The sequence below is a fragment of the Pleurodeles waltl genome, chromosome 12 (assembly GCF_031143425.1).
Source record: "Pleurodeles waltl isolate 20211129_DDA chromosome 12, aPleWal1.hap1.20221129, whole genome shotgun sequence".
Lineage (NCBI taxonomy): Eukaryota > Metazoa > Chordata > Amphibia > Caudata > Salamandridae > Pleurodeles > Pleurodeles waltl.
In genome coordinates this window covers 640,947,601-640,975,021 of record NC_090451.1, presented here as the reverse complement: position 1 = coordinate 640,975,021, position 27,421 = coordinate 640,947,601, and the positions used below count along the sequence as shown (strand labels likewise).

The 27,421-nt window shown below is 47.0% G+C and overlaps 1 protein-coding gene across 1 annotated transcript in view; it reads left to right on the top strand.

The window, feature by feature from the left end:
• Positions 1 to 27,421, top strand: part of NPR1 (natriuretic peptide receptor 1) — an 806,130-nt gene that overhangs the window by 630,852 nt on the left and 147,857 nt on the right. Inside the window, exons 13-14 of the mRNA XM_069218195.1 lie at positions 13,648 to 13,807; positions 14,130 to 14,285. Coding sequence (XP_069074296.1) covers positions 13,648 to 13,807; positions 14,130 to 14,285 — 316 coding nt within the window. The remainder of the gene's footprint in view (positions 1 to 13,647; positions 13,808 to 14,129; positions 14,286 to 27,421) is intronic.

Genomic DNA, 27,421 nt, shown 5'->3' with positions numbered 1-27,421 from the left:
AGGGGTACCCTCATACACAGGGACCTGCACCCTGACCTCTAGGCTAGTAGGGCCTACCATAGGGCTTACGTACAGTGACCTGGTGCTGTGACCTGTGGTGAAAGTGAGCTTGCACCTTTTCACGCAGGCTGCAAAGGCAGGCCTGCAGAGACATATTGCATGGGCTTCAATGGGTGACACAATATATGCTGCAGCCCATGGGGAGCGCCTGGTGCTCTTATGCCCTTGGTACCTGTAGGAAGTTGGCTCCGTATATACTATCTCAAAGTAAGAGATAGTGTGCACAGAGTCCAAGGGTTCCCCTTAGAGGTAAGATAGTGGCAAAATTAAATAATTCTAATGCTCTATTTTTGTGGTAGTGTGGTCGAGCAGTAGGCTTATCAGAGGGTAGTGTTAGGCATTTGTTGTACACACACAGGCAATAAATGAGGAACACACACTCAAAGACGTAACTCCAGGCCAATAGTTTTTTTAATAGAAAAAATATATTTGCTTAATTTATTTTAGAACCACAAGATTCAGATTTTGAAGTAAATACATAAAATGCAAGGTACTCCACACAGGTAAGTAAGGAACTTTGAATTAGAGCAGTAACATACACAGTTTTAGTTAAAATGGCAATAAGCTATTTTAAAAGTGGACACAGTGCAAAAATCAACAGATCCTGGGGGAGGTAAGTATTGGTTAGTTTTTCAGGTAAGTAAGGCACTTACAAGTTCAAGTTCCTGGGCATAGGCAGCCGTTGGGGGTTCAAGGCAACCCCAAAGTCACTGCACCAGCAACACAGGGCCGTTCAGGTGCAGAGTTCAAAGGAGGGCCCAAAACACATAGGTGCCTATGGAGTACACAGGTGCTCCGGTTCCAGTCTGCCAACAGGTAAGTACCTGCATCTTCGGAGGGCAGACCAGGGGGGGGGGGTTTTGTAGAGCACTGGGGGAAACACAAGTAGGCACACAAAACACACCCTGAGCGGCACAGGGGCGGCCGGGTGCAGGGTGCAAAGCAGGCGTTGGGTTGTCAATAGGAATCAATGTAGGGACCTGGGGGTCACTCTAGCGGTGCAGGCAGGGCACAGGGGGGCTTCGCGGGCAAGCCACCGACTGGGATAGGCAGAGGGTCGTCTGGTGGTCACTCCTGCACTGCAGTTCAGTTCCTTCAGGTCCTGGAGGTGCAGTGCTTGATCCAGGCGTCGGGTTCCTTGTTTCAGGTAGTCAGGGGGAGCCTCTGGATTCTCTCTGCATGCGTCGCTGTGGGGATCCAGGGGGGTCGTCTCAGGTTACTCACGAGGTCGCAGTCACCTGGGAGTCCTTCCTGCAGTGTTGGTTCTCTGGAGCTCGAGCCTGGGGCCTGGGAGGCAGAGTGCAAAGTCTCACACTTCCGACAGGAAGAGTGAGTTCTTTAAAAGTTGCAAGAAAGTTGCAAAGTTGTTGCTGTTTTTGAACAATGCTGCTGTTCACAGGAGTTTCTTGGTCCTGCGGGTTCAGGGCAGTTCTCTGAGGCTTCAGAGGTCGCTGGTCCCTGTCGGATGCGTCGCTGTGCAGGTTCTTTGAGTCTGGAGACAGGCCGGTAGGGCTGGGGCCAAGTCAGTTGTTGTCTCCGTCGTCTCTGCAGGACTTTCAGGTCAGCAGTCCTTCTTCTTTGTGTAGGTTGCAGGAATCTGATTTCCTGGCTTCTTGGTCGCTCCTAAATACTAGATTTAGGGGTGTGTTTAGGTCAGGAGGCAGTAGCCAATGGCTACTGTCCTGGAGGGTGGCTACACCCTCTTTGTGCCTCCTCCCTTAGGGGAGGGGGGCACATCCCTAATCCTATTGGGGGAATCCTCAAATCTCAAGATGGAGGATTTCTAAAGGCAGGGGTCACCTCAGCTCAGGACACCTTAGGGGCTGTCCTGACAGGTGGGTGACTCCTCCTTGTTTTTCTCATTATCTCCTCCAGCAGTCGCCGGACGGGCATCTCCACTAGCTGGGATGCCCTGGGGTGCTGTAACAAAAGGCATGAGCCTTTGAGGCTCACCGCCAGGTGTTACAGTTCCTGCAGGGGGAGGTGAGAAGCATCTCCACCCAGTACAGGCTTTGTTCCTGGCCACAGAGTGACAAAGGCACTCTCCCCATGTGGCCAGAAACTCGTCTGGTTGTGGCAGGCTGGCAGAAACTCGTCAGCCTAGCACCAGGAGTCGGACTGGTATTCAGGGGACATCTCTAAGATGCTCTCTGGGTGCATTTTACAATAAATTCCACACTGGCATCAGTGTGCATTTATTGTGCTGAGAAGTTTGATACCAAACTTCGAAAATTTAAGTGTAGACATTATGGAACTTTGCAGTTCGTGTTTGACAAACTCCCAGACCATATACTCTTTATGGCTACCCTGCACTTACAATGTCTAAGGTTTTGCTTAGACACTGTAGGGGCACAGTGCTCATGCACATATGCCCTCACCTGTGGTATAGTGCACCCTGCCTTAGGGCTGTAAGGCCTGCTAGAGGGGTGACTTACCTATGCCACAGGCAGTGTGAGGTTGGCATGGCACTCTGAGGGGAGTGCCATGTCGACTTAGTCTTTTTCTACCCACCAGCACACACAAGCTGTGAGGCAATGTGCATGTGCTGAGAGAGGGGTCCCCAGGGTGGCATAAGACATGTTGCAGCCCTTAGAGACATTGCCTGGCATCTGGGCCCTTGGTACCAGAGGTACCATTTACAAGGGACTTATCTGGATGCAAGGGCTGTGCCAATTGTGGGAACAAAGGTACAGTTTAGGGAAAGAACATGGGTGCTGGGGCCTGGTTAGCCGGGGCCCAGCACACTTTCAATCATAACTGGCATCATCAAAAGGCAAAAAGTCAGGGGGTAACCATGCCAAGGAGGCATTTCCTTACAGTACCTAAGTACCATATAGTAGGGACTTATATGGGGTTACCATTATGCCAATTTGGGGTGTGCAAAGTCCTAAGTAACCAAATTTAGAGGGAGAGAGCACAATCACTGGGGTCCTGGTTAGCAGGATCCCAGTGAAAACAATCAAAGCAAACTGATCGCGGACCAAAAAGTGGGGGTAACCATGCCAAAAAGAGGGTACTTTCCTGCACCGCCGATTTTGCGAAAAGGCAGACTTGGTGCTGGAGCGCTTTAAGGACTCCTGGGCTACGGCCAAGTCCTTGGGCCTCTTGAACCCTCACCAACAGACTGTCTATGGCCCCTTTCAAGGCATTGGAAGGGACGTAGCACCACGCCACCCACACACCAGCCACCATCCTCCGTCAGGTCAACATCTTGTGTGGGGATGTGGTCATGGTGCCTTCCGACTCAGAGGGTCTGGCCAGAAGCCACCCCCCACCCCCCTTCAATGTGATTCTGCAAGACCATGTATGTCCAGTTGGAGGGAGGATTCAGTTTCGTCTCCCTCACTGGTTGCCCATAACATTGGACAAATGGCTCTTGCAGATCATGCAGAAGAGCTATTCCCTCCCGTTATAGTCTTTCCCTCCCACAATGCCTCCCTCAAACGGTGGATGGAGGAACACTTAGTTTTGCTCCGCAAAGAAATTGCAGTTCTCTTGGCCAAGAGATACATAGAAAGGGTTCCGATATAAGAAGTACGCAGTGGTTGTCATTCCCGCTACCTTCTGATATCCAAAAAAACAGGGGCCTTCGCCCTATTCTGGATTTGCGGGACGTCAATTTCTTCCTCAAAAAGGGAAAATTCAAAATACTCACTCTGGCGCAGGTCTTGTCTGCCCGAGATCAAAGAGTTTGAATGGTAGCTCTGGACTTGCAGGATGCATATTTTCACATCCCCATCCTGGCTGCCCACAGGCGCTACTTGTGATTCAAGGTAGGCCATGAGCACTTTCAGTTTACCGTGCTACCCTTCAGTCTTACCAGTGTCCCTTGCGTGTTCACCAAGGTGATGGCGGTGGTCGCAGCTCATCTGGGCAGGTTACGGGTTTTTTACTCTTTTCCTACCTCGATGACTGGCTGTTAAAGGCTCCTTCGCCCCAGGCGGTTGCCACCTACCTTCAGACTACGGCAAACCTTCTTCATAAGCTGAGGTTCACTATAAACGTGCTGAAGTCGCACCTGACTCCTTCTCAGATGCTCCCCTCATCGGAGCAGTTTTGGACACTTTTTAGTTTTGGGCTTATCCTCCCAAGGAGCGAGTCCAGAATATTCAGGTTAGGATTACTATGTTTCAGCCTCTATCCTGGATTTCGGTGAGACAGACTCTGAGGCTGCTGGGCCTCATGGCCACCTGCATCCCGCTAGTAAAGGATGCTGAATGGCATATGAGGGCTCTGCAGTAGGACCTGAAGTTCAAGTGGACGCAGCATCGGGGAAATCACACCGACATAATTTCAGAGGGGACTGCAAAAGATCTGCAGTGATGGTTAATGAACCGCGATTGGATCAAAGGCAGACTTCTCTCCCTTCCCCTACCAGATTTTACTGTAGTGACAGATGTGTCACTTCTGGGATGGTGTGGCCAACTGAGAGAGGTGGAGATCAGAGGTCTCTGGTCTCCTGCAGAATCCAGTTGCCATATCAATTTACTGGAGCTCCGGGCTATCTGGCTAGCACTGAAGGCGTTTCCAGTTGTCAAAGGGAATATAGTGCATGTGTTCATGGAGAACACCACCGCAATGTGGTACTGCAACAAGCAGGGAGGGAAGATCTTCTGTCACCGCAGCAGGGAAAGGTTCTCCACCCGAAACTGTCAACTCTGTACCTTCATGCATGAAGATTGAGCACCCTTCCTTCTGAAGTCTGTAAAGTTATTCTGGCAGCCAGGCATTCCTCAACCATGATGGTATACACCTGCTATTAGCAACGCTTTGTATATTATTGTACAGAAAGACCTATTGATCCTCTTACGGGCTGTCTCTCTGACATTCTTCTCTTTATCTTGTCCCTTGTCCAGGAGGGTCGACATTGGGCACTTTCAAGGGTTATCTTTCTGTCTTCTCTGTTTTTCTTTGGCTGCCCGATCAGCCTTCATTATTCATATCTCCTGTTGTAAATAGATTCTTTAAAGGGCTTGTACATGTTTCTTCCTACACCCTTTCTCATGCCTCATTGGGTACTTAAATCCAGTTCTCACCTATCTTATGTGCGCTCCCTTTGAGCCTTTACTCAATTATCCCCTCTAGCTGCCCACCATCAAGACCACTTTTTTTAGTGGCAATAACATCTGCCAGGAGGGTGAGTGAGATGCAGGCTTTCTTGTCAAAACTTCCGTATCTCACCATGTTTTCGGACAGGGTAGTGCTTTGCACTCGTGCCTTCCTCTTTCCCCCCTGATGTGGTGACCTCCATTTCACCTAGGTCAGAACATCATCCTGTCCACCTTCTTTGCTCTGGCTCATCCCTCTAAGGAGGAGGAGCGACTCCATCCACTGGACCCAAAAAGAGCATTGTCGTTCTACCTTGACCGCACAAAAGAGTTCTGGGTGGATGCCCAATTCTTTGTGGGTTACGTGGGACAAAGAAAGGTCAGGCTGTACATAAACAAACCATTTTACGCTCTGGCCAAGAAGCAGCCTCCTGAGGGCTCATTCCACAAAGGGCAAGGCTGCAACCACTACCTTAGCAAGAGGTGTACTAGTCTTGGACATCTGTGAGGCTGCAACGCGGGCGTCTTTAACCACATTTGCCAAACACTACTGCTTGGACAGTCAGGTCCGCAGAGATGGGCACTTTACCTGTTTGGTCTTGCAGGACTTTTTAGTTTGAGGACAATTTGCCTGCAGCCCACTGCCGGGAGGTTATGGCTTGTGTATCTATTTTAAAGGCAAGGATTCTGCAGCTAGAAGTCTTTATCAGATGAATGCCGGATTCCAAGCTGACACCTGCAAATTCTAAAGGTAAGGAATCTGCAGCTAGATAGAGTTTCTACCCGATAATGTGTTACCAAACATAAGTAACTTGTTCACCAAGTCTTCCCATACTTGGACTATTAGTTTGTCAGGGCAATTTCCTTTCAAGTTGGTGGTTATCTGCAAATGTTTTACGACTGCATTCCTGTTCGCAAAACATTCCTGCCTACCAGTGTTATTCGCTATTAGGGAGGGACACCCTTAACTCGTCCATTCCTAATAGTGACTCGTAAAGTCTATTTTGTGAGTCAGTAATAGGTTACTGACTCGCAAAATAGGGTTGATGCACGCCAAAAAGCATTTTACCGGTTGCAAATTTGGGCCATTTGTGACCAATAAAAGGCTTTGTACATTTGGCCCTAGATGTATGCAACTCTTTCTTGCGTAATGCTTCGTTTATTCAGGCTTCAACGCAAACTGACTTCACACAAAAGGATTTTACTATATTTTGGATTGAGATTCTCAGACATCCTGTAGTGGACTCACCACCATCTTCGAACAAAGATTTATAGCATTATTGCCCACCATGGCCTTCATTCAACAACAAAGCATCCCAAGTTTGACATCCTTTATTCCACACTGGGTTCTGAAGCCTTGCCACTACCATTTCCGCTCCAAGCAACTTGCAAAAGAAACAAACCTTTTTACTGTGTGCGTGGCACAAGATTTCCAAGCCTTAGGCTGATTACTGTGTCTGACAACACACTAAAGGAAGCTCATGGAATGCTCTTTGTCCCTCTGAAACAGTCACTGGCAGATTCCTGGCTTTACCTTGTGCTAAGACCCCTGTATGACTGTAACAGCACGCATCCCCTTGTCAACCTCCAAGTTCATCAGGGTGCCATTGAAGTAGATGACCAACTTGTGAAAAGGCATGAACTGAGGAAGCATCTTCCCTAAAGCGAACACTAGGAGGATAATTCATGCAATGAATTAAAAATCGAAGCTGTATTCAAAAATTCAGGGAATCATAAATCTAAAGAACTACATATTGGGGTTGCCTTTGTACCATAAGTTGAGATTCAGTTACAAGTCAATGGTAGATATCATAGATGTATAACTTTGGTTGAGATAAAAGAGAAACAGAATGAACCTTCCAAGTGGGAGGCAGCTTCAACCATAAAGCTACAGGAAAAATCTGATCAATTATCATACATGGACCAAAGAATTGTGGTCGAAATTTAACTGGCATTGTATAGTGGAAGAAGATGAGAAAACTGACAAACGTTCTCTAACAAAAAGAACATAGAGTCTGTTCTTGACTTATCAGCAGACCCTATTATCTTGACTTTAGAATGATGTAAACTTTCTGAAATAAGATGTCTATTTTTGCAGAGCTGATTTTTGTTGTCAGTAGCTTCTGGAAACAAATGATCAATGAAAGGATAAAATGGAAAAACCTTTGGATGAAATTATTGCTTAAAAAAGAAAGATAAAACTTTAGTAGTCCTGTATATTGCATTACGGTAAGAAAATTCCACAATAGGCAAACAAGAAGCACAATCTGATAGAGAAATCTAGCCAGAGATTCCCTACTTTAAAATTATCCCCAGGTTTCAGACTGGATCAAGAAATTGTTTGTGAGCAGTACCCCTGTGTGCCAGTAGGTGGTGGTGTCCGCGCCTGACGTGATGTGAGCGGTGTCTTTACAGGCCCAATCACAGCACGCTGAAGTCATTTCTTTTCATTATGCACCGGTCAGTGCAGATCCGGAGAGAGCTACCCCCAGCCATTTTTTGACTGACCTATATCGACTGTGTATAAATCTTTTCTAAGATCTTCTACTGGTGTGGCAGTGAATCAAGGAAGGAAGGCCGGCTTCAAGACCTGACACTCCTGTCAACCAACAGATGTTTGTCCCGGACCAGCACCTTGTTTATTTCTGGTGCCTTGAGTGCGACCACAACACAAAGACCTGCGTCGACTGCCACGCTATGCACCCCAAGACCTTAAGGGAGTGCTCCCTCAAGCTCCTTGAAGCTTGACGTGTGACATCGAAATTATCTCGATCCCAGTTGAGAGGAAGATCCCGGGATTGGTTACAGAGCCCAAGATCCTTGTTGCACTCTGCTTTGTCCTTGGGTACGTGCAACAAAAAGAAAAGTAAGAAGTTTCAACTTCACCACATTCGAGGAAGCCATCCGACAAGATGAGGGAACTTTGTCATTCGAGGCCTGGCTCCACACTTAAGCATGCAGCTGGGTCGGCTTTGCACCTTCCTGAGTTTTCAGGAGCCGGAGCGACCCCGCCCAACTTCGTGAGTTCTATGAGGTCATGCACCTAATATTTGGGTGGCCCATTCCCACGTGTACTCCTTAGGGCCCTGAGGTTTAAGATGTGACTCATTGATTCTCCTCCGGTGGTTCTGTCCCCAGCTCCAGCCCCTTGTATCCACTGATGAATCCGGACCTGCTCCAGTCGTACCACCTCGACCTTCCTGAGCGCTGGTCCTGGTGCAGTCACCCTCCAGCAGGGGCGTTCTCCAACGTAGTCTCCGGCGCCAACTGAAACCATGCCTTCAAAAACCGAGCCCTATTCTTATGGGCCGGGACTTGGGGAGAAATGAGGAGGGTTGCTGAACCTTGAAGGATACAAGTCCTTAGACCCTTACATGGACAGGGGTGAAGACTTGGCAAACACCGGTGGACTGGACACCTCTCCAGATACTGGCATGGTCTCTCCTACCGTGGCTACGAAGGAGAGAGCCTCTTTTGGTCCGGTGATGGGAGGGGCAGCCAAGGTTCTGGACCTTAGCCTACCCTCAGCACTATAGCTCTTGGCCAGTGGATGAGGCAAGTGAAACCGGCAGTTGTTTGGGAGATTGCTTCCTATAAGGGAAATCTGAAAGTCTTAAATTTCCTTTCTTCCTTCTTTCAGTCTTTTCCCTAATTGTGATCTTTTTTCCATTGTTCCTTTACTTTTTGCCATCCATACATGAATTTATCCATCCTTTTTTCTTTTTCATCCAACCATCCCTCCACCTTACATTTTATCCATCTCCTCATCTGGCCATCTTTTTGTTGGGTTCCTTCATTCCTTTTGTATCTATTCATCTGCCTATTCTTTCCAACAATGCTTCTTTCATACCATTCACCCTTCTACTTGTTCTTTCCATCCATCCTTTCCCTGCCCATGCCTTCAGTATCCTCTCCATCAATCACCCAATCCTCTCTGCTTTCATCTATCCATACTCTCTCCCTCCTTCGCTCTATCCCTCATCCTCACTACCACTCCCTTCATTCCAATCCAATAGACTGATTTATCTCAGAGTCCGGAGTCTACTATCGAGATCGAAATAGCCATAAACAAGTTAAACAGAAGTACCCAGTGATACCGCCACTACTCATCCTACTAATATGGTGCGGGTAATGGCGGCCTCGTGTGCAACCTTTAAAGTGGCATGTGGTGTCAGAAAACAAAGCAAGCAGCACAAAAAACAAAAAAATACACCAGAAGGCATCTTTTGTGCAGTAAAGCTTTCCATTCAGGGCAAAAAGTAAAATCAAGCTACCACTACTAAAATAAAATGTAGACTTCTACTAAATGGATATATCAAGAGATTTAGACACACAGGATTTAGGCACACTGTTAATTGATAGAAGGGCTGTGACTGGGAGATTCCAAGCCAGTACATAAGCTGCCTCGTACAGGCGGAACCAACTCTCCTAAATTCCTAAGTTTGTGGAGACTAATCATGTGTTAGGATGAGCTCTTGATATGTTAGAGAGGAAGAGCGTACACAAATGGTAAGTTCCATGGGTCGTTAATGCACCGGTTCTACAAACAGCGTTTGTAGCTCATTGTTTACATAGTGCCAGCTTAGAGCAGCAGCTGGAAATCCCTGACCAGATGTTGGCCCTGCATAGACTGTATGCTGGGGCTGTCCTTTGGTGCCCGCTGCCACTGAACACACTCCCCACCATCTCTAAATGACATACATCACATTACGATCCAGACCTTACACTCGGGGCCTAGTCTTCATCGTCACTTCCTGCTGCAGTCCACTTTCTGTGCATCTTTATACTAGTCAGTAGTTTGGGCGTTACGTTGTGGGAATGTGTCTTCAGGCTTGTAGGAAGCTGGCTCTGTTTATACTATATCAAAATACGATATAGTGCGCACAGAGTCAAGGGGGTCCCCAGAGGCTTAACAGAGGCTAAAGTAGATAATACTAATGCTCTCTTTTGTGGTAGTGTGGTCGAGCAGTTAGGCTTATCAGAGGGTAGTGTAAAGCATTTGTTATACACACACAGACAATAGAAGAAGCACACACTCAATGACTTAACTCCAGTCCAATGGTTTTTATGTAGCAAAAATATATTTTCTTAATTTATTTTTAGAACCACAAGATTCAAGTTGCAGGTAAGTACTTCAATTCAACTTGCTGGCAATTGCCTGCGGATCCTCTTTAGCTGGGTGGACCACCTGGACACGGGCCATGGGCGTCGAGTGCAGAGTGGTCATTACTTACGCATACGGAGTGAGTCTGGAGTCCTTAGTTGTTGACTTTTTTTAAACAGGGCCACTGACCTTAGGAGTTCTTGGTCCTTTTGTGTGCTGGGCAGTCCTCTGGAGCTTGGCAGGGGTTGCTGGTCCTGCTAGATGCGTTGCTGTTCTTTGGCAGTTTCTTTGAAGCAGGAGACAGGCCAGTAGAGTTGGGGCCAAAGCAGTTGTCATCTTCCTTCTTCTCTGCTGGGGCTTTCAGCTAAGCAGTCCTTCATGTCAGGTCGCCAGGAATCTGGTGAGCTGGGTTCAGGGAAGCCCTTAAATACAAGATTCTGATGGATACACCTACCTGTGGATTCCTCACCTAAAGAATTCTCCCCTCGCACCTGCTTCAACGGAAATTTCTTCTAGCTCTGCACGTCAACGATGACGTCACAATAGCCCGACTCCACGCGACGCCGTATGACGTCATCTAGGCAATAAGAAGCCCTCGTCGACGTGCAGACGTCAGTTCCCTTTTTTCCGTGCCTTTGAATAACGTTTTTTCTTCGAGGCTAACAGGGAGCTACAGTTGCGCATCTGTAGTCACAATGTCGCAGCCAAGAAAATCTGGCTTTAAGCCTTGTAACCAGTGTGGGGGTCACTGACCCCCATGAAAATTGTATCTGGTGCCTTAGTTCCGACCATGAGGTTGAGTCGTGCGGTTCCTGCCAGCGCATGAACCCTAAGGCGCTTAAGGAAAGAGAGGCTAAATTTTTCCTGGCCCGTTCCAAGAAGAGGAAGGAGAGGCGGCATCGGAGAGAGTCCTCTTCGAAATCTTCGAGGACTCATCGTCATCATGGAGACTCTCGGCGCCGTCACGACTCCCGGGGCCGATCGAGTAGAGGTCGGTCCAGGTCCAGATCTGCATCTCCATCAGCTCGGCGCCGTCCGACGTGGGAGATTAGCCCGACCGTCACTCCTCCGCCTCCTACGAAGTCGAGCCTCTTCAAAAACCGGCGGCTTCTCCGGAGCAGGAGTTGCCTGGCCCATCATCTGCTTCTATGCTGGTGTCGACACCGCAAACCCGTACCCAGCTTTCCCGGCGCCGGGTATGGATCCTGCGGCATTTTTAAATGCCATGTTCAATATCTTTTCCACCATGGCGCCTGGTGGAGGGCATGCGGGTCCGTCGGGCCCTTTAGCTTTTAATTTGGGTGCTCCGGCTCCTTACAAGCCGATGCCCTTCATGCCATTTTTACCGTCTGGAGCCGCTGCGGCGCTGATGCCCTTGGCGTTGCCAAGGAGGCCAGTGACGCCTACAACCTCTGCGACTCCGGCGGATTCTCCACAGATCCAGTCAACTGTCAAGGAGGGTCCGGCGTCGGATGGATCCGAAGAACGGCACTGGCGAAGATCTTCGGCGTCGGCCGACGCCTTATCGACGACGGGCCTTGAATCCAGACTCTAATCCAGACGTCTAGCTTTGCGCCTCCTGGAGGAAGAGGAATATAGCAGGCAACATCTGGAGGAAGGTGAAATCTTGGATCCTTCGGGTGATTTTCAGGGTCTGGACACTGCAAGCGGTATTGATACTTCCCCAGTCTAACATTTGGCAACACTGGCACACCAATACTAGGTTCCATACATTGCTCCATTAACATAACTCAATTCTGACCTTGTGTACCAGTTACTATTCCAGTACTGCAGCCCACATGCAACCTTGTCAGTGCACCTCAACCCTAACCCGCAGCGCCCCATTATTCCAGTACTAGGAATTACACGGCTCTCTGTTTCTCTTTCTTCACCTGCTGCCTTTCTGTTATTCCAGGACTAGGCCGGGACACAGCTCTGTCTTTCCTCCCAATCCTGATATGAAGCGATCCAATATTGCTGTATTGGGGTTCACATACAAATCTGCTAATGCACCCCCTGCAGTTCTGCAGTGCCCCCTGCTATTCCTTACTCTGACTTCTGGTTGAGGACGTAGGGGAGCCAATTAAATCTATTCTTAGCTGCCATCTTTATTTGGGAGGGTCTGTTTGACCTGTCTCACTCTGTTCTTTCCTTTACTCCGTTTACTCTGTGTTTTCTTTCCCCCCACTTTTATCTATCTAGCTCTTAAAATCCACACATTAACAGTTTCACTCTTTCTTTCAACTGTTTATTTCTACTCTTCTCCCCTTTTTTTAAATTTCCCTCTTCCTCTTGCTACCTCCTCTTTCAAACTCGCAAAAACTTGGTCATTTCTTTCCTTGTTTCGTTCCTCTCTTTTTTATTAATCATATGATCATTCTTTCACTATTTGTTTCTCTTCATTCTTTCTTTGTTTTTTATTTTCTCTTTGCTTTGACTTAGTGTGCATCCTTTCACTTTTTTTTAGATCTTTCTTGCTTCCTTTCTGTGGTGTTTTTCGTATCTTTATCTGTCAATTCACATTTTACTATAAATCCCTCTTTTTCCGGTCTGTATGTGGAAGCCACAAGTTACTTGTCAGGACCGGAAGTGTCAAAGTGGTTTTCCCATTCTGTGTCATTGGGAAATGTGTCGGTACATACTTGCCTTGGTTCTTTCGCTGCTTGTTTCTCTCACCATCTCTCTTTTTTCTCTGATGGTCATTTTTCTCATTCTTTTCACGCTTCTTTCATTATTTTTCCTTTTTATCTTTCGTTAGCTAACTTCCTTCCCTTTTTTCTCTTGTCGCACACGTTTGCTCTAGTTCCTCTAAGTTGTGTTTTCATTTTCGCTTTCTTTCTTTCCCATGTTTCTTTGTGACCCCTTCTCTTTCTTCCTTTTGTTTGTTGTATTCCATTCACATCTTTTTTTCTGCCCCATCCTCTTTCTCACCTGAGGCCTAGTTATCAATGGAGCAACAGGTGCAGTGGCCCTAGGGCCCGAGACCAATGGACCTCACTCAACTTTAATGACTACTGTATATTCCTACGGAAATTGCAGTCAACCATTTTCCTTTCTTACTCCAGGGCCCATGACACCGTTACTACGCCACTTGTCCTGCCCATGTTTACTCCTGACTCCCTTTTTCATTTCACCCTTCAGTCTGTCCCAAATTATGTTTTTGTTATTGTGTTTTGAGCATTACACTAATGCGAAAAGTTTATTTCTGATAAAGATTTATATGATAATTGAAGAAGTTTCAATTTAGAGGAAGAAGGTAAATGGAAGTGCTTTAGTTAAATGCTGGGCCACTGGAATTTTATGGCAGGAAATGACAAAATTATGGGGCAGGGTTGACCAATTTATGTGGCAAGAAAAGTCCATTTATGAATTTACAATGCCAATAGCTCGAACTCAAGATGCGAGACGTATTGCAAATGCTTGTGTTTTTTGTAGGGGATGCTGTTCCTGCACAACAGTGTCATTGTTTCCCATGGAAACCTGAAATCCTCCAATTGTGTGGTGGACAGCCGCTTCGTCTTGAAGATCACCGATCATGGGCTGGCGAGTTTCCGAAGCATTGTGGATTTAGAAGACACCCATGCATTCTATGCCAGTGAGGACCTTATCTCGTCAGTGGTTTGGGAAGGGTGCAGTGGTTTGTGTGCTTGCTAGGTTTTCAGTTGTACTTCTGTATGCTATATTTGAGGGATACTGCCTAGTATTTATGGAGTTTAGGTGTGAGATTGGCAAATGTGTTATTGTGTGTACAGTGGTGAATTTTACTGTTAGTTGGGTGTGTTAATTGATGTGTGTACTGTATATAGGATGTGGTGTTCCTGGTTTGTGTTTAGTAGTGGGCAGGTACTGGGTGGTCTGCATGCTGTGCTAGGGCAGTGTGTGCATCATGAGTAATATGGTCTATGTTTCCTGTGCAGAAAATTTGTGGACGGCCCCTGAGCTGCTTAGAATGGAGGCCCCACCACCGCAAGGCACCCAGAAGGGCGATGTCTACAGCTTTGGCATTATTCTGCAGGAGGTGGCCCTCCGCAATGGAGTCTTCTACATAGATGGAATGGATTATAGCCCAAAAGGTAAGTCTGTTCGAAAACTCTAGCAAAATGTTAGTAGAAGCAATTTGAGGAGCAGGGGAGGGAATGGGAATGGAAATGGAAATGGAAATGGAAGGACACCATTCTTGGTGTCATATTGACAAATCTGGAGATTACTGTCCCGGAAACCCTCACTAACACTCCAGTCTCGCTCTGACAAGCATTAGGTTCTGTCTAACCACATTGGCTCTCTGTATTTTGTTAGCGTAAAATATGTCCATTTGCACTCCCAGGGAATCGCTTTACTTTTACCTTTGTTATCATTGTGGAGGGTAATAAGCTGGGACAGGATGGCCGAGAGCATTCTCCTTGGTTTCCTATAATTGTTCATGTTTATATTCATTAAATACTGGAAACATTGCATCTCTACACTATGCAAGCATAGTTATGAATACAATGTACATCTGACTCCTATTTTCACATGCATCTATGCAGGTATATACAATCCTGAGCAGCATTGCGCATACACATGCACATCTAAGTTGGCAGATGATAGTGATTGTGACACACTTGTAGGAAGCTGGCCTGGTGTGTGGTGAACACCTATGGTGTTATCACCTTATTCCAGGTATCCCGTATTAGTGAAGTGTAGGCAGTGTCTAGGAAGTCAGAGCTCTCTAGTGGTAGCTGTGGATGAGCAGCCAAGACTTATCTAGGAGACAGGCAAAGCTTATGTAATACCACTAAAATCACACATCACTTATACACATGAAAGAACCACACAGTGTTACAAAAATAAAGGTACTTTATTATAGTAGCACAAATACTAAAATACTGTATAGGCAATACCCCAACTGAAGGTAGGTAAACACACTATTATATACACATTAGCAGTCAGTAAATAGCATAGAAAGCAATAGGCATTGGTAAAAGCAATAACAAACAATGAGGACCGGGGGGGGGGGGTGAATGCGGGGGGAATTAGGGAGAGGGGGGACCAAACCAGAAATTGGAATGTGAAAGGCTGTCCCCCACCCAAGGATGTGGAATCAGGACATGGGAGCTGGAGGAGCTAGGACACTAGAGGTGAGTACCAGAGTCATCCCCAGCGACCAGGAGAGCAGAGGTAAGTACCTGGCTTTCCCCAAAACCAACAGGAGGACATTGGAAATGGATTGTGCAAGACCCAGACAAAACTGGAAGAACTCAAAGGTAGATCCTGACAGAAGAGGACCTGCAGAAGGGGACCAAGTGATGGAGCCTATACCCACCCTTCTGTGGATGCAGGACCAGGTCGTCGGTGGACGAAGAAGGTCAGCAGTTGGTCAGTGGTGCTGGAGAACTACCAACAAGCCTTGGCAAATGCAAGAGTCGGAGAAGAAGAAGAAGGATGAAGAGGACCAGCAAGGTCCAGGGGACCTGACCCAAGAATGGGAGCCCAGGGTGACCCTCAGCAGCTGGGAAAGTCACTAGAAGAGGAGACTGACCCCACAGAGAACCCACTGGCTGCAGGCACAGGAGACGCGGTGAGGCCCACTCTCCACACCTGGAAGAGTGTCCCACTTCGCTGGAGCAGCAGGCAGGAGATTGTGCTTTGGTGGCAAGAAGTGCTGGAGGCCGGGGACACACGGAGCCTGAAGATCCCTTAGAGGAGGAGGAACAAACAAGCCTTGGTAGCTGCAAGAGTCGCATTACACAGGGATACTGTCCTGCAAGGAGAGGCAAGGGCTTACCATCTTCCAAGTTGGACAGCTGGTAGGAAGGACCAAGGGGACCACTCCAGGCCACCACCTGTGATGCAGGATCCACGCAGCTCCAGAGGAGAGTAGATCCACAGAGCTGGTCATCGTTGCAGTTGGTGCCTGTGGATGCAGGGGAGTGACTCCTTCACTCCAAGGGAAATTCCTTCTTACTTCTTGTGAAGGCTGAAGACTTGTCGCCATCAGAGGATATACAGCCTGGGTAGTGTTGCAGTTGCTGGAAGGAGCCGGAGAAACAATAGTGCTGAGTGGAGCTGTCGCTGGAGTTGCAGATTGTCGGTTCCTGGTTGGTCCAGTTGCAGTCCCAGTGCCAGAAGGTGACGTAACGATGCAGAGGAGTCCTCCTGGAATCTTGCACTTCAAATCTGAGGACCCACCCAAGAGGAGACCCTAAATATCCCAGGAAGAGGGATTGGTCACCTAGCAGGGTGACAATCTATAAGTAGGGGGCTGTGATGTCACCTACCTGACCTGGCCACTCAGATGCTACCAGGGGCCTCTGCACATCTTGGTTTCAAGATGGTAGAATCAAGTGGCCACCTGGAGGAGCTCTGGGAAAACCCTCCCCCCTCCTTCCCTCCCCCCAGGGTGGTGATGGACAGGGGAGTGATCACTCCCATTTCCTTTGTCCAGTTTCGCGCCAGAGCAGGGTCCAGGGGCTACCCCTCCCCAGCCTTGTAATACCTATTTCCACGGAAGAGGGTGTTGCCTCCCACTCCCTCAGGTAGTCCTTTCTTCTGCCTTCCCCTGCTTGAGCTGGTCATGCAGCAGGAGAGCGGAAACCTGTCTGAGGCGTGGAAGCAACGTGGGCTGCATGGAAAACCCTAGAAGACTTGTAGGGGCACTGCTTGGGGTCCTTTAAGGAGCCCCCAGAGTGCATGGAATCATACAGCCAATACTGACAACAGTATTGGGGTATGATTTCAACATGTTTGATACCAAACATTCCCAGGTTCGGAGTTACCATTATGTAGCTGGACACAGGTAGTGACCTATGTCCAGTACACGGTTAAAGTGTCTTCCCCACACTTACAAAGTCCAGTGTAATCGAATTGGAGTTCGCAGGAGCATCTCTGCTCATGCAGGTGTGCCCTCACACACAGGTACCTGCACCCTGCCCTCTGGGCTACGAGGGCCTACCATAGGGGTGATTCACAGGGACTTGGTGCAGTAACCTGTGGTGTAAGGAAGCGTGCACCTTTTCATGCAGGCTGCAATGGCAGGCCTGCAGACACATTTTGCTTGGGCTCCCTTGAGTGGTATAATACATGCTGCAGTCCATGGGGAACCCCTGATGCCCCAATGCCCCAATGCCCTGGGTACCTAAGTACCATATGCTAGGGACTTACAAGGAGGCATCTGTATGCCAATTGTGGAGTGCAAATAAGTCCTAGGCAAGCAAATTTAGAGGGAGGGAGCACAGTCACTGGGGTCCTGGTTAGCCGGATCCCAGTGAAAATACTCTAAGTACACTGATAACACTGCTTCCAGCTGGTTAGTGTTTTGCACTATCCAGAACGGAATCTTTCCATGTTCCATGGGCGCTTTGCCCATGATAGAATGTATCACTTGAGGGTTAATCCCTGTAACGGCCAATTGGTGAGCTGGTGCAGCCCATGCTGGGGGGGGGGGGGGGGGGTGGGAGTATTCAGTGTTCTCATAGCAAATTGTACTAGTTGTCTGTAAAGTTGTACTAGCTCATTGTAAAGTGTGCATATGTCAGCTACTTGCAGTGCCTGTATGCCAGGATGTGGTGTGTATGCGGCAAACATGGGCCAAATTGGTCCGTCATTACTAAAGAGACCTCATCTCACAGGTTGTATTACTTGTGGTAGGGTGCCATTGAACCAGTTTTGATGTTCTTGATAGGATAGGGATATCTCTAGATACTGAAATGCTTGGTACTGCTGCAGTATGTTTGCAGTTTGGTATGTGTATGTTGTAGTGGCTTACTCAGGAAAGGTAACCTAGGAATAGAATATTTCTTTATGGTAAGCATCATAAGTTTCTGTGATAAATGTGACATTCCCGCCCTCGTCTGTTAAGCCATGGGGTACTAGGTGTTGTGTTAATGAGTGGCTGACATTTTCCGGAATGTCTATGGCGTTAGCCATGTTGAGTAATGGGAACACAAATTGGGGAGAAAGTCCTTTTAAGAGTTCAAGCTTGAAGAACCTACATCCTAGTTAGACGCTTCCCATTAAGCTGAGGAGTATTAGCCCCAAGACCACGAAAGTCTCTGTATAATGGTACTTACTATACCTGCTGTGTATGAGACAAAGATACTCAGGATATCCATAAATACGTGCCAAAACACCATTGTTGGTGGCGCCATGTTGTAGTTGGACTCTCGCTTCTAGGCGAGACTGCTGGTTTAGGGATGACAGCACTTTTGTTTGTGAGGGACTGAGACTTTCCTACAACAAGTGGCAACTGTTGGCCCAACCCTCCCGGCTCACAAGCAGTACCTCACCAAAACCCAAGCAGTAAAAGGTAATTTCTTGAAGTCTTACGCATGGACTCTAGATTGCGACATGTCAGGGGAGTCGTGATGGAACGGAAGTTATCTTTTTCTCACGTTAGCAAGAAGTCTCAGGCACACACAGCCAAAAAAGGAGATGCAGGGAAGTTTTCAACAGGTTCATTGAAAAAAATGCAATCTATGGTAAAATGCATGCGCTGCAATGATTAGGAAAATGAACAATAACCGTAGCATAATTATGAAACTAAGCGTCATAAGTACAGAGACCCCCACCATCTTGCAATAAGCATGAAATGTGAAATCCCCAGCATGGAAAATCTAATCTCTAACCTGAGTGGTGATAAACCTAATCTGCCAGTACCATGAGAAGCGCCCCAACCCTCTTTACTTTGGAATGAGGTCCTTTAGGTCAGACTCCGTTGGGACACGAAGGCTGATTTCTGCAGCAAGTTGACGTGCAGCATAGATGGTGTTGAGTAGATTCTTATTATCCTAATGAGACTACTGGATTTGGGCAGCAGAATCACCTGAATAATGGGGTACTGAGTACAGTCCCACACCATGTGACACCTGTTGGCCTAATTTGGGTTTTCCAGCCAACTAGCAGTGCCTTATCTCCACCCAAGAGCGGGGATGATTGTGGCAACTGGGTGCATGACAGAATACAGAATCGTGGTCGATCAGATCTCATCCCTTTGTCTAAGTTACATTAGTCTCACACAGGCAAAGACAAACAGAAGCAGAGTATAGTTCAATAATGCTTATTGAAGTAACTGCATCTTAGATAAAATGGCATGTTTTGCAATAACTAGGATGATAAAACACGCTAGAAGCAAAATTGTGACATGGAGAGTGAAACACAAAAACAGTCCCACCATACTGTCACTAGGAATAATATATTTGTTTCCTACCTAAGCTATGTTAGAACACAGCGTGATAAGCCCTAAACCGCCCTTTAGGTTTCCCCCATGGGAAGACATCATCCCACATATCTGAGCAAGGAAGCCTGTTGTTTAAAAAGACACCGTCCCTATATAGGCCAGAGATTCGGCAGTCTAAGAAAGCAGCCGTAGCGAAGATGTTCAGCAATCATGCAGCCATGGTCATCTGGCTGGAATCTCCTTCTAAAGTGTATGGGACCCCAGGTACGGATATGTATGTTTCTATAAATGTCTGAGACACAGCGTACCACTTATTGCCGGTACCCCTATCTGACTGCAGCCTTGAGGAAAGCACAAAGTGAGATGATTGCTATGCTAAGAACGTAATGCTTTCCTAGGCGAAAAAACAACCAGATAGAGAAAATAAAACAACACCGCAAATGTTGCTAATCCTAGAAAAATAATAAAATGTAACTGGGATAAAGTGCACACAGGCAGGCCTAGTTTGTGAAAATAACGTGTCTAAAACATGGCTAGAATAGCCACACAACAATGGCATCTGGTAGGAATCCCTCTGATAACCTTGTCTGTGTGAGATGTATTTATACAGATCTTGTATAATTCAGGTATGTTCCCAAACAATTGATAAGGAGGCAGATATGTGGCTGCAATTATGTAAGCAAACCCCAACAAGTGTAAATTATGTTCCGGTCACACTTAAGTGACAAAGGGACATGATGTAAATACCATTGTACATCACTTGATCTTGACACTGATAGTGACGCCTTCACAGAGTTGCACTGATAACATAAATAAAAACATTTACATTACTATAAACGTTGGTAGACGTCTTAAAAGAAATAATAAAATAAGAGGATTAAAACAGAGCACGCTAAGTAGGTTAAAAGTCACTTGGTGACGGGGCACAGGCCTGCAAGTCAAAGGGCTAAGCTAATCTCCTGCTTCCCTATAAAAACAAATATGGATTCACCGCAATTTGGGTGTTCACTATTTGCCCTTCAAAGACAACTTCCTATTTGAAGCTCATCATTTTGCCTCTATTGTTAACTGTCCTGTTAGAAGTTAGAAGACTGTCTGTGGCCAGCATCTGCAAATGCCATGTAGCAAATATTACATTTAATTCAACTTTGAGCATCAAGTCGGGTTTAATGTAACATGTTGTTGATACTGTAGTAGTCCCATTCAGAGGTTTACACAGCTCAGTAGTCCACGTGTAACCCCGTACTCTCCAATCGGGCAACTCGCCTCTCTCACAGTAAAAACATTTGGAATTTTTTACTTTTAGAATATCTAAAACATATATTCTATTTTTTAATATTTTGCACCCTGCCTTAGAGCTTGGTAGGTCTGCTGTAAGGGGTGACATATACTTATCAAACAAGCATTTGCAATGCAGTAGGTCTCACATTTGCGAGAGTTAGAGCTATTGGCATTGTAAATAACAATGTTTTTTACCCATGTGTTTTGGTTTTGAGTGGAGTGGATGTATGTGGTGGGTAGTGAATTATGTAGGATGTATTGTAAAATGTTAGTTGTGGAATTGTGTGGTGTGAAGTGGATTTGTGTAGTGGAATTATGTGGCATGCAGGGCAGCTAAGGATTAGAGCTGTACATTATAGATATACACATTGATGCACTTTTCAGCAATTGAATTTACTTGCGACTTTACAATAGCTACAGCAGAAAACATGCAAAGTGGCAAGATAAATATAGACTTTAAAGGCATCTTTATTGTTTGGACGTTAACGTGTTGGGTCCCGAAGTTTGGGAAACACTAGACTACTGGAATGTGTGTACCTACTGAGACCAGGGTGGGGGAGGGACTGCAGAGACATCTAAACCCCGACATAATTTTAGATTGATAACACTTGTCACATATTCCACCTTTTTCTGTATTCATTTGCATTACACAATGTAATGAAATACACTTTGCAAATTTGGTCACGTTTAGCCATTATTGAACTCTGCTTGAGTATCAATGAGTCGAAATTGGAGAATGTTTTTGTCTGCAGAATGAACAAATCTATAAGTAAGTCTAAAGATTACTTATTTAGCATGAAAATGTTTTGCTTATTTAGCCATACAAAATCACATAACATGAGAGTCTGTTGTTAATATAAATCTTGTTTGAAAAAGGCATTTACAAGCGCTGCAAGTCCTCATTTATTTTCTTTTTAAAATCTGATGACTTTAGTCTTTCATTGTCTCCAAGTGAGACACTTAAATGATTAATTTGTAATGTATTTATCACCTTTATATCGAACCAAAGTGGGGCTTGTAGACTCCCACAGAGTAAACACTGCACCTGCTGCACCAATGGTAGCTCTATCCCTGGTGCAGCACTGTATGAACTACAGTCTTTCAGTTTGACATTTACATGGGATGTTGATACTAAAATGGAATTACTGCACTTCCATGCAAGACAAAAATATTTGTTGGTGAACAAGATTTTCATTAAGAATCAGTGAATGTTTAATATTTTTTCAGACACCATCCTATTCATATTGTATATAATAAGGACACCTTTTGTATTAATAATAGTTAAAATGACTCAATGCCAAGCTAATTGTGGTCATATATTTTGGCTCACCATTGTTGCATAATTCCGAAGGCCTGATGAATCAACTTTGCCAGGCAGCATGCGTCTATTAACAGCATCTTTTCTATGTATCGACGATTAGAAAGGGCCAATTTATGCCTGTCCATTTCGCTCTCAAATCATGACCACAGCCCCCTCTTTACTCATGTGAAAGAATGCTGCGTGCTCACGGCCAGATATGTTCCGTATTTTTAACTCCATCCCCAAGTGGAAGGGCCCCTTCTCTCGTAGGGGATTTCCATGTATAGTCATAAGCGTAGAATATTTCCCTGCCCGCCTGCGGGGACCCCGGAGCACTCTTTCCAATGTCACTTCTTAAGTGTCCCTGTTCGCCTCACTTCAGGAGGCTTGTCAAGACACTTAAGAATGTTCCCATGCAGCCTATAGGAAGGGCTACAGTGTTCAAGCTCCTGCATTCAGCTTGTCCTGGAAGTAAAAATATTAAATGCTTGCCAAATAAAAGCCATTTTCAAGACTAATTACTTCCAAAAAACTTCTTTTATTTCTCAAAACCCTTAAGAAGGAGTGCAGAACAGTGTAGTCCATAGGCTGCCATTAGAAATGAAGAAAAGGGATACTGTGCCTTTAAGAACAGCCAGTCCTCCAGCATCCCATCATGCCTAGAGAGAGGCTGTTACCTCAGTTCTTTTTTCCGGCACCTGCTGACAGGACCCTGGAGCATTGAACTCGACCTTTTTAGGTTTTTTACTTCAAAATTTCAGAGAAAAGTTCAGAAAAAAGGCTTCATTCGACGTCTTTTGTCTTTCTCTACTACATTTTGAAGTTTTCTGACAGAACTTTAAGGCTTTTTTCACCAGAAATGCCTTCCTTGTTTTACAAGTGCCCTAAATGTGGCAGAAAAAAGGCTAAAACAGACCCTCATGAGCTCTGTATTATTTGTCTACCCTCATCTCAGATTTCTGCCTCCTGCAGCATCTGCAAGACGTTCTCCAGGCGCACTTTACGTGACAGAGAGAAAATTTGCCTTCAAGGGAGAGCAGAGAGAAGACGCCAAGGAACCAGTGGGACCTCTGAGCGAGGGGAAGGTCAGTCTTCCACCAGGGCTCATACCTCAGCCTCCAGTGGTCGTGGGAGGTCTGAGAGGCGCTCGTCAGGGTGAAGACGACATCGGTCCCAGTCGACATCGAGAAGGTCGGCGTTGAGAGGAGGTACGGCACGGCACCGACATGTTCGCCGTCGAAGACCCCGAGACGCACTACGTCGAGGAGCAGAACGTCGACGTCGAGAGGTCGACATAGACATGGCTTGTCGCCCCACACAGCGTCTACTTCGAGACGGAGAAAGAGATCGACGTCGAGGAGGCCGTCGACGTCGAGGAGGCCGTCGAGGGGTCACAAGAGGCAGAGAATTTATTCCCCATCGGAGCGCTCTTCTTCAGTAGTGCTGCTGCCTTCCTCTCCTTCTCGTCCGTCTCCGCCTCGTTCTCCTCCTCCAGAGCTTCCGGCAACACCGCCTCAGCCAACTGGCCAGGAGGTGCCACAACCAACGCCACTCCCGGCACCTCAAGTTCCGGCTAGTATACCGCCTAGACTGCGGTCTCCATCGCGCCACCGTTCACGCCGTGACTGGGACTCCTCCAGATCAAGATCACACCTCCGATCGAGGCTCAGATCAAGTTCAAGAGAGCGTGACAGAGACTCTTGGTCCTCCACCAGAGACTATTCACCTACGTTGTCGGACTCTCCTCCTCCTCGGTCTTCTCCGGTGGATTATATTAATACCTTCCATGAGGTTCTAGTCCGAGGGGCGTTCGAAACTAAGTATACCGATGGCTGCTCCTACGCCATCGACATCTGTCATTTTTGAGACGCTTCATCAGCGGTCAGACCATTGCTACCTCTAGTGCCGGGCCTCCTGGAGCCCGCTATGGAGGTCTTCCTCACACCAGCAGTGACAAGACCTGCACCGTCCAGGCTGCAAAAGAAGTATCGCCCTCCGGAGTAAGATCCGCTCTTCTTGCGTTCTGATCCGCCACCGGACTCAGTTGTTATTTTGGCGGCACGCAAGGCTCATGCAACTTCTCCATCCTCCACTTCTCCTCCAGATAAGGAGAGTAGGCCACTGGACTCGACAGGTCGTAAGGTCTGTGGTTCGGCAGCATCCACAATGAAAACGGCAAGCGCTACAGCCCTTTTGGGCAGGTACAATCGATCCTTGTGGGACTCCATCTTTCAGTTTGCAGAACATCTCCCAAGAGATCACAGAGAGGACTTTTTAGAAGTTGCTAAGGAGGGCGCTATGGTCTCCAACCAAATAATAAGCGCTGCAGCGGATGCGTCGCTGCTTTCAGCACATGCGTATTGCCATGGTGTGATGCTCAGGAGGCACTCATGGCTGAGACTCACGTCCCTAAAACCGGATGCGCAGCAAAGACTTTTAAATCTGCCATTCTCAGGATCCATGTTATTCGGATCGCACACAGATGACGAAATGGCACGAATGAAAGCGGAGGTGGACACATTAAAGGCAGTAGGATTGGACAAGCCTAAAGAACAACGCAGGTCCTTCCGTCCTTTTCATCGGCGCTACACCACGCAGAGGGTTCAAGCCCCTCAATGGGCCACTACGAGGCCTCACCAGCAGTACCAGTGGCCCTACCAGCACCAGCGTAAGGCGCAGAGGGGACGATCAGCTCACTAGTCCACTCAGAGCACTCGACAGCCCACCACTTCAAAGCCTTGAGAATTTCCTCCCCCCAACTTCGTTATTCACTCCGGTGGGGGGAAGCGTCACCAATTGCCTGGTAGAGTGGCAAAAGATTACAACAGACGCTTGGGTCTTAGACATGTACAGAATGGATATTGTCTCAGATTTTCATAACCACCTCCGGCCATCCCGCCAAAGCAGACGACTGCAAACCTCGATCCCTTAAAGGGAAGTTTCGATCCTCCTCGAAAAGAGAGCAGTGGAATCGATTCCCCTCAGCCAACAGGGGAAGGGTATCTACTCAAGGTACTTTCTCATCCCAAAAAAGGACAAAAACGAAGTCAGACCCATTCTAGACCTCAAAACGGCCAACAAATGGATCCGAAAAGAGAAGTTCAGGATGCTATCCTTACACCAGATATATCCTCAGATTCGGCAAGGAGATTGGCTTTGCTCAGTGGATCTACACAATGCGTATTTCCACATCTCCATTGCAAAGAAACATCAGAAGTTCCTGAGGTTTTTGGTAGGTCAAGATCACTTCCAGTACACGGTCCTGCCAATCGGTCTCAAATCTGCTCCCAGGACCCTTTTCCAAGTGTATGGTGGTGGTGGCAGCTCACCTCCGGAAGAAACGGATCTTCATATACCCGTATCTCGACGTCTGGTTGATCAAAGCATCCACTTATGCGGAAGCAAAATGGCATTTCCAGCTGACCTGCAACCTTCTGTACCGGTTAGGTCTTCACATCAACTTTCAAAAGTCAACGATAGTACCAGTCCAGAGGCTACATTACTTAGGAGCTACCATAGACACACTGCAGACAAAAGTGTGTCCTTCGGAGGAACGACGCTTATCTATTCTCTGGAAGTGTCGGGATCTCCAGTCAACGCGTCACCCAACAGTGCGGACAGTCTCCTCACTCCTCGGATCCATAGCATCCTGCATTTACCTGACACCCAATGCTCGCCTCCATATGCGTCTGGAAGATCAAATTTGCCTCTCCACTCATGCAATCAGATCTCTGACTTGGTGGTGCTGTCCAACCAACATCCTAAAGGGGATGCCATTCCAGGCACAGCCTCAGACGCAGACTATTGTGACAGATGCCTCTCTCCTCAGATGGGGAGCTCATATGGATCACCTGCAAATACAGGGCCGATAGACTCAGAAGGAATCGTTATACCACATCAATCTCCTAGAGCTAAGAGCGGTACACCTAGCTCTCAAGGCGTTCCTTCCCTCAATCACGGCAGACAACTTGCTGGTGCAGACGGACAATACCACCACTATGTTCTATCTGAACAAACAAGGGGGCACCAGATCCAGAATCCTGTCTCAGGAGTCCCAGACAATTTGGCACTGGTTCCTAGCCAGAAAATTGAACATAGTGGCTACCAATCTGCCAGGGCTTCAGAACAGTCAAGCGGATGCCCTCAGCAGAGTTCTAGAAGAGGACCACGAGTGGGTGCTCAACGACGACGTCACTCAAGACATTTTCCGTTTGTGGGGCACACCTTCTATCGATCTATTCGCCACAGAAGAAAACAGGAAATGCCGCGACTTCGCCGCCAGATTTTACCACCCGCAGTCGCAGGGCAATGCTCTGTGAATAGACTGGTCCAACAAATTTCTGTACGCCTTTCCACCGATTCCGCTGATCCCAGCAGTCCTCCTCAACCTGTCGATGAAATCAGCCACAATGATCCTCATTGCACTGGAGTGGCCGAGACAGTGGTGGTTCCCGGATCTTCTTAAGAGATCACTCCAGCCACATCTCAGGCTACCCTGCAGGCCGGACCTCCTGACGAAGTTCGGCGGACAATTGAGGCACCCCAATCTCTCATCTTTGAATTTGGCGGCATGGCTCCTGAGCTAGTCCAGTATGGTCATCTCAACCTGCCACAGGATTGTATGGACATTTTAAAGGAGGCGAAGAGGCCATCTACGCGATCGGCGTATTCCTTTAAGTGGAAACGATTCTGCATTTGGTGTTCCTCTAAAGGGATAGATCCTACTTCTTGCAAAGAAGATGTCATTCTGCCTTACTTGTTGCATCTAGCACGATCGGGCCTCCAGCTTTCCTCCATTAAAGTGCATTTAGCAGCCTTAACGGCTTATAGAAAGACTCCTTCACAGACCTCTTTCTTCAGAATCCCAGTGATAAAAGATTTTCTAGAGAGGTTAAAGAAGGTCTTTCCTCCAATTAGACGCCCTTCACCACCATGGGAACATAATGTGGTGCTTTCACGTTTAATGAAGGACCCGTTTGAACCCGTACACAAGGCATCCCTCCAACATCTCACTTGGAAGACAGCCTTTCTAGTAGCGATCACTTCAGCACGAAGGGTCAGCGAAATCCAGGCCCTCTGTGCTCACGAGTCTTACACAATATTTAATTCTTCCAAAGTAGTCTTACGGACACATCCGAAATTTCTACCTAAGGTCATATCCGACTTCCACATTAACCAGTCGATTGCCTTGCCCACGTTCTTTCCAAACCCTTCCACCCCAGCTGAGAGGGCTCTCCATTCCCTAGATGTTAAGAGAGTATTAAAATTCTATCTAGACAAGACTAATCCTGTACGGAGAACTACACAACTGTTTATTTATTAGTACTGGCTTGGCCACCTCCAAGCAATCGATAGCGAGATGGATAGTTTCTCTTCCAGGGGATCCTCATCAATAGTCATAAACATTGAATATTCCCGCCCTTGTGCGGGGACCCCGGAGCATATATAAAATACACACATATTAACATGTGTAA